This window comes from Agelaius phoeniceus, chromosome 14, assembly GCF_051311805.1.
Source record: "Agelaius phoeniceus isolate bAgePho1 chromosome 14, bAgePho1.hap1, whole genome shotgun sequence".
Taxonomy (NCBI): Eukaryota; Metazoa; Chordata; class Aves; order Passeriformes; family Icteridae; genus Agelaius; species Agelaius phoeniceus.
In genome coordinates, this window is record NC_135278.1 from 16,482,754 (window position 1) to 16,499,077 (window position 16,324).

General features: G+C 46.6%; 1 protein-coding gene across 2 annotated transcripts in view; it reads right to left on the reverse strand.

The window, feature by feature from the left end:
* HDX (highly divergent homeobox) overlaps nucleotides 1–16,023 on the reverse strand; it is a 40,359-nt gene extending 24,336 nt beyond the window's left edge. The window contains exons 1-5 of one of the 2 annotated variants that reach the window (XM_054641655.2): nucleotides 15,645–16,023; nucleotides 11,811–11,956; nucleotides 7,645–7,791; nucleotides 4,643–5,767; nucleotides 803–856 (exon numbers count right to left, since the gene is read on the reverse strand). In XM_054641655.2, the coding sequence (XP_054497630.2) occupies nucleotides 803–856; nucleotides 4,643–5,767; nucleotides 7,645–7,791 (1,326 nt within the window). In that variant the 5' untranslated portion in view covers nucleotides 11,811–11,956; nucleotides 15,645–16,023. The remainder of the gene's footprint in view (nucleotides 1–802; nucleotides 857–4,642; nucleotides 5,768–7,644; nucleotides 7,792–11,810; nucleotides 11,957–15,644) is intronic. The other variant, XM_077185938.1, reaches the window with a different exon arrangement.
* Between the last annotated feature and the right edge of the window lie 301 nt (nucleotides 16,024–16,324).

A 16,324-nucleotide genomic window follows, 5' to 3' on the forward strand; every position in this document is an offset into this window, starting at 1 on the left:
ACACTGCCAGGGCATTGCCAGGGCATTCCCAGGGCATTGCCAGCTGCACAGACTGGGGAGTTTGGTTACCATGGCAGACACTTCTCCATTTGCTGCTTCTGCCAGAGCTGGGGTGACAGAGCAGCCCCTGGAGAGCCTGGCTGCACCATCCCACCTGCATTTGCTGGTAAGGAGGCAGAACTGACACCTCTTCAAAGACAAGCTGGAAATGCTGAGCACTAACTAAACAAAAGAGTTGGGCAGGGTTTTGTTGGGTTTTTTTTCCCTGACAAAAGTTGTTTCATACCTTGTGTTATGGTTTGGAGTTGTCTGTGAATTGAGGACACCAAACTGGCTGATTCTGCTCCTGTGAAATGACATTTATCTGGATAAAATTAGACTTGATCAAGTTCCTACAGCCAGCACTGACTAATTCTGTGCATGTGAAGAGAAGCTGCAGAGGGAGTTACTCTCCTAAGCATTCAGTTGCCTCAATTAACAACCACTTCACTTTCAATGTAAAAAAAATATTCTGAGCTCCAAACTCTCAGTCCTGATCAATTCAGATGCTGTGTTTGAGCTAAGAGCACCATTCCTACCTGGGCATCACCTCACACTGGATTACAGCCTTGACCTCCTTTTAAGTTAGACATCAACTTCACCTCAACTGAAACACTGCACCTGGAGATAATGTTTGTATCAAAGGAAAAAGGGAAAAAAACCCACCCAAGGTAAATAGAACTGACATTTTCAAAAATGCATTTTTATCAACTTTTCATTGCTTTACTTGTTGCATTAGATACTTAAATGAAAATGTACTTACTGCTCTTTTTCTGGAACAACCTGTAATCCAAGGCACAGTAAGGTTTCCTGAAATCTGCAGAGGAGAAGAAGGAAACAGAACAGAAAACAAGAGCAGCTTAGGTTGATGTGAGAGCCAATACTGAGACTTCAGCACTGTGCATTCAATTCTGACACCAATGTCTGTGAACAGGTTAAGACTGAAACCCAAGTCCCTCTCACCTTTACTGCCAAGAATAAACCATTGTTTCTTTGGGTGAGGGCAGGATAATACAGTGGGTGTTTCTGTGCTTTTGGTACCCCAAAGCTTGTATTTCACAACAGCAGTTTCCCTTTCCATCTGGCAGGATGAGCAACTTGAGTCAAACAAAGGCTGAGGACTGAGCTGCCTTCACATCTTTTCCAATTACATCACTTCAGCTTCCAGAAAAAATGCTCTCATGTTTGTCACTGAGCTGTTCAATGTCTGATGTTAAAGATTTGAGTACCAGCAGAAATTATAGGGATGTCAGGATGGAGAAGGAAGGAGAAGGGGTGTGAAGGCAAAGGAGAGCTGCTTCCATTCCTATTGCTTCTCCATCATTCCCAGAGATCAGACTTTATTAAATAAAAATCGCAGAGTGTTTTCCCTGACCATCTGAGGGAAAATAGCCTGGAATATTTTAGACTTATTTAAGATTCCATGTTCATTTTCTGCTGCAGACAAGCAATGCTTGAGAGACTAAACACAGCTCTGGAGAGATCAATCACCTGTGAGGAAAAAACCTGTGCACTTCTGACTGACCCAAACAGCTCTGAGAGTTTCTGTATTGGCAGAGCTCCTCACTGATGGCTCTTGCAGCATGAGCACAACAAGCACAGCAGCCCTGGTACAGGTGGCTGCTGTACAAACACATAAAACACTTTTATTCTTCAAGCTTTTAGCTGGAAGCACTTGGAGGTCACCCAAAGTCAGACACTTTCTCATGACAGCACAAAGAGGGTTGAGGGGGATGAAAGGAGCACTCTCCCCTCTCAAGGGCCATTAGGGTTTGAGCCTAAAATATTAATTTCTTCACTGCACACAAACATTTTAGAAATTCTGTCTGTCTGTTATAACCCTATATCCATCCCTCACAAGAGCTTCACACCACAGAATCCACTGCAAAGGGACCCTGAGGAATCACCCAGGTGCCTCCTCTTCACTCATTTAAAGGAGGCTACAAAAAAAAAAAAAAGTGGTTTTCTATGGGAATAAAGCAAAATCTACCTGGCAGAGTGTTAAGGGTTGCTGGGAAGACAAATGCACACAGTTCTGACAGGGATAGGGCCAAAACCAGCCAGGTTCATCTCACTCCCTGGGATCCAATGTGTATGGCACTGCTCTGAGCTGCCCTTGTCAAACAGGCACAAGGGCTGGGCCTGGGAGCAGAGTAAATAAAAATACAGATCCTCAACAGTGTTCCTGTGCCTTAGGGTGGGGGGAAGAAACCAAAAGTAAATCCCAGCTCAGCCTGGAGGACAGCACAGGTAACCTCTGCACTCCAACACGCTCAAAGTCAAACTGAGACAAGCAAGTAGGCTGAAGAATTTGTTTACTGAAACTGCTCAGGCATTAAAATTGATCACTTAATTAAATTTAGTCTTAAGTTACACTAACATGAATTTGATTAATTGAACCAGTAAGGAAGCTATAACTAATTGCTAATTAGATACCCCACCAATATATGACAGTAATTGCTTCATCAAAACATGAATCACACAGTCCTGACTTTGAAGAAGCATCTGCTTGGATGTTCAACTACTCCAATAATCATTTAGCTCAGGTTTAATCTATTTTTAAACTCAAAAAGATTTCCCCAAGTTTAAGGATTTTCATCTCTGTGCTGATGGATAAATTAGCTAAACATGGGCAATAAATTAACATAAACTGACTCCAAAAAATGAAATGTCATCCTGTACAAGCCTAAAAGGATTCAAGCACCTTAGAAAGTCTCTAATACCCAGAAGTGTCACCTCAGGGGTTCACAGGGTGCATGCTCACAGCAGTAAGGGAATTAACAGCTTCCTGCTCAGCTTTTCCAAGGTTTAAAACTCTGGAATGACAAGGGATATGACAGAAGCTTCCTCCATCCACACTCCAGATCCAAAGAACGGGGGTGTCTGTGACAGGCATGGAGGTCAGCTAGGATACAGATCAATTCCTCACTTATCAGAAAACCAGGTGTGTTGTTACAACAGGGGGAAGTAAAAAAAGCCCAAAACAAAATTCCAGAGATCTTATTCTGATCCATAAAACACCACACGAGCAGATAAAATATCATCTACCATGAACTGTTCTAGCTCTTCAAAAAGACTCAGTTCCTATCCCATAAAACCCCCCAAAAAGTTATTCTTAATTTCACTAAAAAAAAAAAATAATTTAAAAAGAAGAAATCAATCTCTCTGATGCTTTTCCAAGAGTGAAATAAAGTACCATGAGCACACAGCTGATGGAGGCATCAGTAATGGATTTCCCTTCCTGAAACTTTCTAAAATGCCTTTAACTCAATTGTAAGCACTTCCACCAACCCTTTATTGGACTGATTGCACATTTACAGCTTCTCTTCTCCTGTGAAACTGGGATGGCAAAAGTAAACAGCATTTCAGGAATTCTATAACCAAGTAAGAAAAGTAACAGCAAACACTGAGAGACTGTGTGAGAGCAAAGGAGAGAATGGCTCATCTGATGTGCATCTACTCCCCAGAATTTACCCTCTGTCCATCAAATCTCTGGTGTACCCAGAGAAATAATAATTCAGGTGAATACTGGCACTGACTTGGACTCAGAAGCTTTCCTTCAAATGGTCACAGGAGATAGGAACAAGTCAGGAAAAAAAGAGAAGAAAAACAAAAAAAAACCCTATGAAAAACATGATTCACAGTCTCATTCTCTACCCTGGTGAGCAAAGCACAGGAAAAGGTGATAGGCTGTCGACATGGTTTATTTTCAGGAGAAAATAAAAAGGCAATAACAGGCAAATGCATGCAGGTGAGACACACACAGAACCACATTCTGTCAGCCTTAAAAGACTTTTACCTCAGTGTCTCCAGGCTATGGCATGCCAGATGGTGTAAAAATCCATGAAAAATACCAATTTGGATGTTTCCTGCACAAGTATCTCTCCCCTTGTAATACCAAAAACTAAAACAAAATGTGTCAAGTGCTGCAGTTTCTCCTAAACATCTTTTAGTTCTTCAATGATCTGCATTTAATTTCCCCCCAGTATCACTAAAGGGATTTTAGTACAGGAAAAGGAATAAAGGGATTGAATGTAAAACTGATTATTTGAATTAGATGCTGTGGGAAAGGAAGCTGAGTTAACTCCATCACAGGGGATCCTAATCCCTGATAGAACACAGAGACTGCCACGTGCACAGGGGGTGCAGGATTCCAAGCTGACACCAATGGAGTCAGCAAATACAAAAATGCCAGCCTGAAACCACGTCTTGTGCTACGTGTGATGTGTGTCCACAGCAGAACACCCAGGGAATGGCCATGGCATGTGCTGGAAAGCCAGGGCAGGACAACACAGGCTTGAGCAACCACCAGCTCGTGGGTATGATCCTCCTGCAGTCAAAACTTAGTCCTGGAATCCATGAAATCCTCACTGATCTTCACCATACGGCTACCAAGGGCTCAGCTGGCCAGGTAGAAGTGCTACCACACTGCAGGGCTGCCTGCACTGGGTTTGAGGAATTATCTCCACTGGAAAGCATAAAAGGAGCACAGCCTGCAGAAAGGTGAACCTATTGCTTAATAGCCACCAACTCTGAAAGGAAACAGCATTTATCTACAACCTCAGCTTTGATGCTTGACGACAGAGATAAACTGATGGATTACCTGGTAATTATTTTGGTTTTGTGACAGCCTCAGTTGACTTGAAGATGTAAAATGAGGAGAAAAGGTACTTCTGGCTGCGCTGGCAGGGTTATAAATCGTGCTGGATGCTGTGTGCAATGAGGTCCGTGCAGGCAGGTGGAACTCTCTGCTGTGGTAGAGGAGATTGTCGGGCCCGTCGCGGGCAGGGCCCAGCTGTGCCCCGCAGCCCCCGCTGCGGCCCGGCCCGGCCGCGGCCGCGCTTTGGTTGTCCCCGCGGCCGGAGCCGCTGCCCTCACAGTATCTGGAGTAGCTCTGGATCTGCGCCCCCATGGAGGCCAGCTCCTCCTCGCGGGCGTACTCGTCCTCCACGTCGCCCGTCTCCATGGCGATGGACAGGCAGCTGCCCTCCAGCGAGGGCGCTTTCTGCGCCGCGCTGCCCGGCACCAGGCGCTGCGGCTGGTCCGTGACGGCCAGCGAGAACACCTCGCGGATCTCCAGGTTCTGGGTGCCGCAGCCGGGCTCCCTGGGGTGAGCCCTGGGCCCCGGGGCCACGTGCGGCGCCAGGGCCGCGGGCTCGGCCTTGTGCAAGCGCTGGCACGCCAAGGGCTCGGCCCTGCAGGGCCGGTGGCAAATCATGGGTTTCTGAGGTAACACCAGCTCCGCCGTCTGCACCGAGGAGCTGCCGTAGCTTTTCTTCGTGTGACTGTAGATGGAGTTTGCAGAATTGAGCACGCTCGTTTGCCTGGATAGAATAATGGTCTTTTCCCCCACCAAGAGGGAAGCGTTCTTACAGTGGGGTACCTGCCGTCCCAGAGGGATGTGCTGCTGCTGGAAGTCCGCGTCGCTCTTGCCCGGGAGCCGTGGGATGGAGGTTTTGTGCAGCTCTGCCACGGAGGCGTTCGTGTGCTTGGCGGCTCCCGGGCGGCCCGAGGAGCCGGCGGGGCTGTAGATACCGGTCACTATCACATCGTTGTTAGAAGAGGTCCAAGAGGATTGCTGGCTTTGGGATCGAGCGATATTCACCACGTTTCTCACCGCTGCTTCCGGGGGCACGGAGGGAGTGGCGGGGGCAGTGCCTGGGGGGGTGCCCCCAGATTCCACGGCGATCTTGCTGCTCATCTTCCGCCGCTTGTTGCCAACCCACGTCTGCAAACAAGACAGCAACGCCAACAAACACAAAACCAGGCGTCAAAGAGGCAGAAAAGAAATTAGCAATTCCATTTTTAAGCAGGTCTGATGACATGTTAAGTGTTCGAGTTGAGATGTAAGTTTACAAATATGTAAATCATGTACTGATTATGCAGTGAACATGACAGGGTGGAAATACAGGCCTGAACAATACAGGGTAGAGATCCAGGCCTCCTCTTTGGGATCCACAACTCATACACAGGACAACCCCAGCCTCAATTCCAAAACTCCAGCTTCTCAAAAATCCTGATGCCTCCTGTCTTGAACTGTCAAGATTTATTTAATTGACACCACCATGACTAATTTCATACAGGAAAAAAAAACATCCCTGCAATACACTATTCTGCTCTACTAATTTTTTGTCAAATTTTACAAAATGTTTAATTTGAGGCACAATTTGTAACATGCAGTAAAATGTCAGTTAGTGGTCAGCTTTGCAGTCCCATTCTCCTGACCAATTGTACTTAGGGAATTCATGTGCCTATTGTAATCCTATCTGCAAGTGCCAGCTGCAACTCAAGTATCATTTTGCAAAGAACTAATCACTGACCAAGAGTTTTATAGGCTAAAAAGAAAAAAAAAGGGAAAAAGGGGGCATTAGGAGAAGCAAAAATGATGGGTGTAAAGAAGAGAAAGGTAAGATCGTGCTAAAATGTGACAAATGCAGGACAGACACTGGATCTGTCTCCATTCTGAAGTAAGAAAAAGTTGAAGTGCTGCAAATCAGGGCTCAGGAAGGGAAGAAAGCAGAAGGAATGATACTTGATTGCAGGAAGGGAAATGGAGAGGGAAGGGAAACATGAAGATGGAGAGAACTGCAAGGAGAGGGGAGCTGGGCTGCCTCCTCTAGGACATTCAATCAGCACAAAAATAGCAAAGCAGCCCTGGCTGCACCATCAGCATCCAGATTCCTGTTACAACTGCCTGCCTGCCCCAGGGGCCTGAACCCCTGCCTGCCTTTCACAGCTTCTACCACCTCCAGCTGAGAAAGTAACTTTTAATGTTTGCAGAGCTCTGAGAGAGGGGAAGCCAGGTAAGAATTTGGGAGCAGGGTTGTTATTGTCAATGTGCCACTGTTAAACCAATTAAAAACCAACCCAGACTGGCCCCCCTTGCTCCTCCTCAGTGTCCAGTGTCACAGCAGCTCCTGGGAGCTCCAGTACCCTTTGTTATTTTTCCATCTAATGCCTCAGGATTTCTATTTCTGCTCCCTCTCGGACAACAGCCATTTTGTTGTCTAGTGTTTCACAAAGGGATTATTATTTCCCTTTCTGTGGAATTCATAGACTCTGGAAGAGCCCCTGTTAGCACTGGGACATTCTTGTTTTATAGGAAAAGAATGTCCTCACTGTGAATAACCACAAAGGACCACAATATTTATGATTGTGATGTGGAATACAAGTGTGACAGAGTGCATCAAAAGAAATAGTTCCACAGTTGTTTCCCCCAAATATATTAATTTATAGAAACTTATTTAGCTTAAAAATAGTTTCTTAATAACATGACCTTGCTCTGATACAATACATTATACAAAGTTTCTATATGGCAACCCACCCTATAATTAATAAATAATAACTTTAAAAATCCCAACAAAAGACAACAAAAATCCTTGTGCAACCCAGGCCCCTGCTAAATTCAACAGTCATGTGAAGATGTTTCAGTGAAAACAAACTCTAAATAGGCTTGCTGGGTAAAAATGAATGTCACACACACACACACACAAACTGAAGTCTGATTTAAGACAAGGATAAAGTGAGAGACTCCAGACCTCTGTCTATTTTATGTAATGCAATGAATGTGTATGCTTAACAAATTTGGAAGGCCTCAGTACTTACCCTGACCACGCTGAAATCCAGTTTAGTTTCTTGTGCACACTGCAATATGAGCTGAAAGCAATTTTTACTTTGATTTGTCATTCCATTTTCATAGTAACGCTGCAATATCCTTTGTTGTTCTACAGTAAATACAGAACGCAGATTCATCTGAAAGGAAAAGGAGACACTGAAAGCTGGGTGGGAGCTGCAGCTGTGCAGGAGGCACAGCTCTCATATGTGCCTCTGACAACGCTGAGGACTGACATGTTTTCTCTACAGAACCTTCTACCAACACTCTCCCTGACTTTCCAAGGAAGCCTCTTGCAGTCAGAGTTGTGTCAAGCTGAACAGGTGAACTGGATGTTTGGAACAACAGAGACTGCTTTGCACAAATAAATAAACATTACATGGTATTGGTAAGCTCGCGAGGATCTAGTTTGAAAAATAAAGTTTCTCCCTTAAAAATGTAAATGAAATAAAGGCATTAGGCAAAACAGAGAAACATCAGCAGCTCCAATACTGGCAGGTCTGTTTCCCACCCCTAACAACAAAAACCAGATACAATCAGGTATAAAATCAAGGTGAGTGACACGAGTAAAGTTTCCACTGTCTCCAACTTCAGCAATTCCTGCACTCCACAAGAGCCAGTCCTTCTGCTGTGTCAGTACTGGCACTTCCAGCTGCAAAGTCACAAGGATCAAGGACCAAAGACCAATTTGGGGGAAAACCCCAAGGAAGGGCTTTGGGGAGCCCTGGTTTAACAGAGGAGGGACACCCATGTCCCAGGCTGAGAAAGGCTTTGCTGCTGTGACACCCCCTGAAGGCTGGAAATCTGGATTTTTAAGAACAAGTAAGGGTTGTTTTCCTGGGATATAACCAATGCTGGCTTCAGGACCTTGGGATGTGCTCCTGCTCCTTGGCTCTGTCCAAAGTGGTGCTCTGTAACAACAGCAGGGGTGAATAACAAGGGGCAGAGCACTTCGAAGTGCCAGCAGCAAAAACCCCATTTTAACGTTACAGCCTTTTTTTAGCCAGTTTTCCCAGTTATTGTGTTTAATTCTAATTGGTTAGGAACTTTCTTGCCACTCAGTTCATTGGTTAGAAGGTGCTTGTGTGTGCACAAGCTAAGGCTCTCTCTTTACACAGGTGTTTACATCTTTTCTTTGTGGATTCTCATGGGATAGAATTCTTATTTTTCATAGATGCCTTCTTGCAAGAATAGACTGTTATGCAAACTGATTCCCATTCTTATGATTCTTTCTCATGGGAACTTTACAGGCTAGCTGTTAATTCAGCTGAAATAGCAAGGGCTGGTTTTACAAGGCCTTTCTTTTATAAGGTTTTACCTCTACACAACAGTGCTCAGGAAGTCAACCAGGACGAGAGGCCCGGGTTCCTCCTGGGCCAGCAGCAACTCCTCAGGTCAGTTCCCAGCACTGGGTCCCCCTGAGTTTCACTGCGAGGACACAGGAGGTGGCCTGGACAGGGCAGCACTTTGATGAACTCATTAAACCAGACATTGCTTTGTTATGTGTGAAAATCCATGCCCTGGCTTGGGAAAGGCAAACACTATTGCCAATATTATCAATATTATCAAGCACACAACAGAGTCCTAACAGCAAACTGGAGCTTGATGCTCTCGTTACACAATCTCCACAGGCAAAGAATGCAATCCTCTGGGTAGATATCAGAAAAGAAGAGCCTCATCTTCACAGATTTCCAAGGCAGGGCCTTTTTTTGTCCCAGACAGGAGGCCACCAGCTGACACAATGCAAGTGCCAGCCAGGAACAGCCTGCATCCAACGTGGTGCCTTGGGAAGCAAAAACGTCACCAGCCACAAGTTATTTTAATGCAGTACATAAATCACAAGAATACAGAATGAACCAAAGGAGGAGAAACCTGCCAACATCCAGTAGCAAAATAAAGGGGATGAGGGAACCTTTTGTAGCCAAGCAGTTTTGAAAATTCTGAATGGAAAGGAGAGGGGTGATCTACCTAACCTTTGCAAAAGAGCTGCTTCTAATAAAAAGCAAATAAAATTACTAGGAGCTCAAAAGCATAAGCAGAAATCCAACTGTTTTCACTTTATTCTCCAAGATGATTATACTATGTCATGGTAATGGATGTTAAGAGCTCAAGAGGCCTGTATAAAGAAAGAGATTGATATCTAGAATTTGGACTAAAACACTTGGAGACCAGAGCTTTGACTTCAGAGTTTACTTTCCTCTCTACGTCAACAGGCAGTAGAAAAATCAGTAATTACCAATTTGTAAAAATTACTGTTTCTTTGAAATAAAGGATAAAATAGAAGATGATTTTTCAATTACATTTTTTACTTCTGTTCTCTTATTCCCCCTCTCAATCCAGTGCATTATTAAACACAGCACCAGCTGCATTACAAGTCAGGTTTGCCTAAGTTCTGCCTCCCCTGAACCTTTATTCAGTCACAGCCAGAGCTGGCCAAAGGAGACTCTTGCTCTGAATAATCTACTCCTTAAAGAAATTTATAGCAAGCAACAGAGGAGACAATTATTAGTCCATTAACAGATCAATAAAGTTCATCATAATCTACTTTCTCATGTTGAGAACTGCCTTCAGATCTCCCATGTGGATACACAATGACAGGGCCACTGAATGATTTACATCACTCTGAAAGAACACAGAAGAGTTAATTTTGTGATTCTTTTTCCTCCTGCACAATTGGCAGGCCCCAGCTTCCACTCCTGTCTACTCCTCTTTCAGTACCAGTGCTCCTGTTTTATTCAGTGGAGCTCAGTTCCCACAAATGACCTCATCAGAAACAGTTCTGAAACTTCCATCTTTTCAGACCCTGCTGAAGTCACCCCAAAGCTCCAGCATTTCCATACACAGGCCCATCACACTGTGCTCTCCAAACAATTCACCAGCTGCAGTGGACACTCCTCCAATGGCAAGATGAATTTTTAAAGCCAGAGCTGATGACCTGCGAGGGAAGACCCATGTCAGGTCCTTGACATGTTTTTTAATTATGTGGATTTCTATATCCAAGGTCACTTCTGTGTTAAAATGCTTTCATTGTTGCATTTGACATCTGTAATTTAGATAAAGACAGGGTGGATCATTTTGATTAAATCACTTGAACTTCAGATAAACCCTTGAGCATTGCATGACAGGCTTGGCCCAGCTGAGCTCAGGAGAGGTCATGCTCTGCTTTAATAACTCATTTTTACAGTGCATTTTAATCACTCATGAACTACACCTGCCAACCAAAGTCCTGGTAAGATTCCTTGGTAGCCTCTGCCTTGAATCCAGTAAAGCAGAACTCAAAGGTTCCCTGCAGAGACCATTAGAAACTGATTTGAATAAACAGATTACAGGATCCTCCAACCACAGAGTTATGAACTGAGTCATAACTGCTGTTTACATTACAACATCTTCAAACAAGCAGGTGAGATTTATTAAAGCTTTTTGTGTCATGGATATACCAAACCCTCAGTCAATGGACAGTTCTGTACCATCTTCCACCAATTCCACACCAGTGTGAAGGACACCTGGCAATATTCTGTCTCTGGCAGGTTGAAAGCTCTCTGATTAATATTATGTCACCTGTAAAGTGCACATGGAAATCAGTTTGCTGTCTGCAGTTCTGAAGTGCTGATTCTGAATACCTGAAGCAGTACCCTGTGTTGAATAAACCCATTGATAGATGTTTGGGAGCTCCCCTGGAAAACCAGAGTCCAGAGCATCCCATTAATCCAGGAAGAGCTGGATTATCTCTGCATATCCCACCTGCACAGGCAACAAGTTCTGCTCGCTGCCTGTGCCTGTGCCACCTGGGAATTCACCTACACTGAGGATATTCACACAGCTGTGAGAACAGAATGTTACTGGCTCTGAGACAAATTAATACAGGATATGTTCATCAAAGGATTACAGCGATTATTTTTTGGGGAAGTATTACATGTTCAGCATCACTTTTCATAATTAGAACAAGATATGAGCTCTTACATTTTCTTTAACACAGGAAGTAACTTGCAAAATGCTAAATTAACTGAACATTGAGGCATCAGTATGAAAGGAATGAGCAGGTCATTCACCTTCAGCACAGACTATTATTCAAAACAACCTCAGTAACTTCCAAGGGAATAAACTCCTTTTCCCAATCTGTGCACCTACAGAGCACTCCAGTCTCTTCAGGATTTCTCACCTTTGTCTTGAACCTCAGACTCCAAGTTAGAAATCCACATGGATTTTTATCATAATTTCATTTTGATCTTGACTTGCCAAGCTTAGCAAACAAGCCTGTGAGCTTTTGGGAAGCCAGGTGTCCAGCTGGTTGGCAACACATTGGCACTGAAAAGAGAGTTTGTTACAGAAAAGAACTCTGTGAAATTTAATAAAATTCAGGTAAAGCACTATGCAAACAAGTTCCATGAATGTAAGTTGAATTTTCACTTTAATAAAAGACAGAGGTGGCAAAGCTGTATTTAAGGATTCAACATCTGCCTGTTCTAATAAAATAAAGCAGCCTTGGCCAAGTGTGTTGGTGTCTCTGGCAGAGCAGAGAATAACCCATGAAGAAAGCTGAAAAAAGCAGGTTTTCCAAGGCTTCCCTTGCCCCTGCTATGTCCCAGGCCAACCATCACTGGTAACTCTGCACTCCCATGGTCTCCCAGCCCTCAGCCTGCTGGGAACCCAACCATATAAAGATGTTTTTTCACTGTCTTTCTGAACTGAACACTAATTTAAAAATCTGCTCATTGTAAGATCCCTCTGCTGTGTCGTGGTCTGGGAGGTGTGAATGGAGTCCAAGTGCTGTCAGGCACTGGGGACACTGGGAGATCCCAGGCTGTGACTGCAAAGGACAAAGATGGGAACTCCGTGGCCTTCAGTGTGTCCCAAGGACAATTCCATGAACACCCCGTGACTGTCACCAGCTCCTCAGAGATGACATTGGGCTTGTTCTTACAGCTGAACTTTTTCAAGCTTCTTTAGTGCCTTGAGCAACTCCTGCTCAGTATTTCCATTCCACCCCTTCTCTGGGAATGAGTGGAGAGGGGAGAGCACGCAGAGCTCCAGCAGAGCTGGTCCTGAAGCCGTGGTTGCCTCATGGAACAGGTACTCAGTGCACAATCCCAGGGTCTGCTGCAAACCCAGCCCTTCCAACCCATTTACTTCATCCAACATTCCAAAATCAGCAGTCTCTCCAGGGAGACCTGGTGAAGCCAGGTCATTCCTTTTTAGCAACTAATGGAAACAACTCAGTGTCAAGGAGTGCCACAAAAGAAAGAGCAAACTATAAGGAAAGGGGGAAAAATAATGTAACCAAATAATTCAGGAGTTACTGAGCTGTTCTGGAATTATTTGAGAGATCTTGGGGGAAAATAAAGAAAAAATAAAGGAGCAGCATAAGAAGGAAAAATAATTTCTTCCTACAAGGTACAGCAGTATGGTCTTAGTCTCCAAAAGTCCTTAAATGTTTGGATTGCTGAATCAAGTAAACATTTACAAGGTAGATCTTTATGCTAATACAAATTAATTTGAAAAATAGGAAACAAACCCATAATTATACTCACTTCAAACAGCAATAGAAACTAGTCTTGGGTGTCAAATAAATAATAAATTAACTCAAGAGTACAAGCCACCAGGAAGAAACTAAGTATAAAAATATGTATGGTATAACACATTCTAAAACTGTCAGGGATTAACACAGATTGATAAAAGGGAATAATCAGTTTCTGAGAGTTTTCTTTTTTCACTTCAGCTCCAAAAAGTCATTTTCCTAGGAAAAAAGTCACCTTACAAAGACTATTTCTGTTTTAGTCTCTCCATCTGTAAGAGGTACAAAAAAATCGGCACACTCCCAATTTATGGTTTTTTTGTTCCCTCCACAGATCTCCAGTGGCAAAAAATAACAAGTCTTAGTGCCAATATAAATGTGAGACAAAACTGGAACTATGGAAAGAAAACTACTATAGACATAAATAAAACAAGACTGCAGTAGTGACACTATTCCTCCAGCTTTAGAAACTTGAACTGAAAGGATCTCATCCACTTTCCACCTCTGCCAAAAACTCACCATTTTTTGCACATCCCAAATGGAAAGAAAACAATCAACCAACCAACCCCCCAATTTACACACTATGTGGAGATACTGGACACACATCAAGCAAGAACCTTTAATAATCTGAATTTGTAGGTTGGTGCCTCTTTCCTACACAGGCCAAACCAGTTACAAGCACTCACTCTGAGGGCAGTGGATGAGGCTGATGCTTGGGTGAGTGCAATGTACACACCAGCTTGTAAAACTACTTTTAAATATCCGTGACTCGCAGCATAATTGCTTCCCTCTCCACTAAGTACAGCGTTTGGAGGATTGTATTACAGCCCTACCTATAAAATGCAGCCCTTTATTAGGGACAAATTAGACAGCCCTCAGTAACTTAATAACATAATAACCCATGACCACAACACTGCAGGTTTATGCATCCCATCCTGCTTTATTGATGCAAATGAGACTCCTGACTGCAGCTGGATTAGCCACATGTTTTAAATAAAGCGTGTATGTGTTTTGTAAGACCTATGTCAGAAAAAAGGGAAGAAACATTACAATGCAGTGTTACTTTGAACATGGGAGCTACTTCAGGACTGCAGCTGGGAGGACACAGCACTACTTTAGGTGAGTTGTGTGTGATGTTATCCATAGAATGAGAAGGGGACAGGGCTGGGACTGCTCGGGCAGGTGAATGCCACACAAGCACTTCCAGGGGTGAGACCTCCAGAACAGCACAGCCAAGGACACATCCTCCTCTTCCTCACCCTCAAACACCTGAGGGACAAAAGCGTGGCAGCACAAGGCCCCTGTCCAATCACCACTGGCTGTGCCTGGCACCACAGCAGGCCAACACCATGGAATCACAGAAGGGTTTGGGGTTGGAAGGGACCTTAAAGTTCATCTTATTCCACAGCCCTGCCAACACAGGCACACTGAGCCACTGGGGACACCGGGCACTAAGGACTGAGGCACCCATGACACAAGAGAATACAGTCTTAAGCTTTGCCAAGGTCTGTTTAGGTTGGACATTAGGAAGAAATTCTTCATGGAACAGGTGAGAAGACACTGGCAGGGGCTGCCCAGGAAGGTTTGGAGTCCCCGTCCCTGGTGTCCAAGGAAGGATGGAGGTGGCACTCAGTGACAAGGCGGGCATCGGGCACAGGTTGGACTTGGTGATCTCACAGCTCTTTCCCAACCTCAGTGATTCTGGGATTCTGTGATTCCACCAGGGAATGAGGCAATTAGCGATGACAACACCTGTACCAGGGGAGGTTTAGGATCGACATTATAAACAATTCCTCCACAGAAAGAGTGCTCAGACATTGCAAGGGTCTGCCCAGGGAGGTGGCAGAGTCCCTGTCTCTGCAGTGTTTAAGGCAAGGCTGGACGTGGCACCGAGTGCCGTGCTTCAGCGGCCGGGCCGGTGTGCTGGGGATGCCGGGGTGTTTCCCAGGCTGTGTGCCCGCGGTGTTTCTGTCACTGCCGTGTCCCTGTGCCCGCGGTGTTTCTGTCACTGCCGTGTCCCTGTGCCCGCGGTGTTTCGGTGCCCGAGGCACCAGCGGCTGAGGGGCCGCTGCCGGGCCCGGCGCGCACGCGCAGAGCGGCCCCGGCCGGCGCAGGCGCGCGGATCCCCCCCTGGCGCGCGCGGAGCGGCTGCGCGCGCACGCGCAGTTCCCCCGGCGGCTCCCGGCGCGTGCCCGGCGCTGCCTCCCCCCCCCGCTCGGGCCCGCGCCGGGGGGGCGGGAGGCGCAGCAGCGCCTGCGCGCGCCGGGCGGGTCCGCGCGCGCGAGCCCGCGCGGGCCTCCCCCCACCCCCACCGCCGGGCCCGGGAGGGGGGGGCATCGCCGGCATCATCATCATCATCATCACCACCATCATCATCATCACCATCATCATCTTCTTCCTCCTCCTCCCCTCCCGCCGTGCCCCTCCCGCTCGGGGCCCCGCCGCGCTCCCCCCACCCCGGGAGGGCTCCCCCGCGCTTACCGTGCAGCGCGGGGCCGGCGCGGGGGCTCCGGGCTCGGCCGGGCTCGGCTGGGTCGGTCCCGGCGTCACACAATGAAATCAGCGGCCCCGATCATTAATTCTCATCATGATCGTGACGTGCGCGCAGACAGCGGCCAATGGCGCGCTGCGATCAGCGCGGCCCGGACGGCGCCCGCCCCCGCCGCCCGCCGGGGGGGCGCGCACGGGAGCGCCGACACCGTGAGGGGACGGGGCGGCCGCAGGGCCGGCCCCGCTGCGGCCCCGGAGCCCCGCACCGCCCCCGGAGCCCCGCACCGCCCCCGCGCCGCGGGCCCGGCCCGCAGCACCCTGCGAGTGCTCCTGGAAAGCCATCCCTGAGATCTGAGGGGGAGAGACAGGGAAGGAACCCGCGATCCGTGTAAATGTCCCCCAGAGGGTGGTGCCGGCTCTGCCCAGCGACAGCACAAGGGGCAGTGCCCATAAACTGCAACGCGAGAAGTTCCACCTCAACACCAGGAAGAACTTCCTTCCATGAGGGCGGCAGAGCCCTGGAAGGGTGCGGAGTCTCTGGAGACATCCCAAATCCACCCGGACACCTTCCTGTGCCACCTGCTCCAGGTGACCCCGCCTTGCACTGGGTGATCTCCAGATCCTTCCAGCCCCATCCATCCAGTGATTCTGTGGGTGGCCATCCCTGTGAC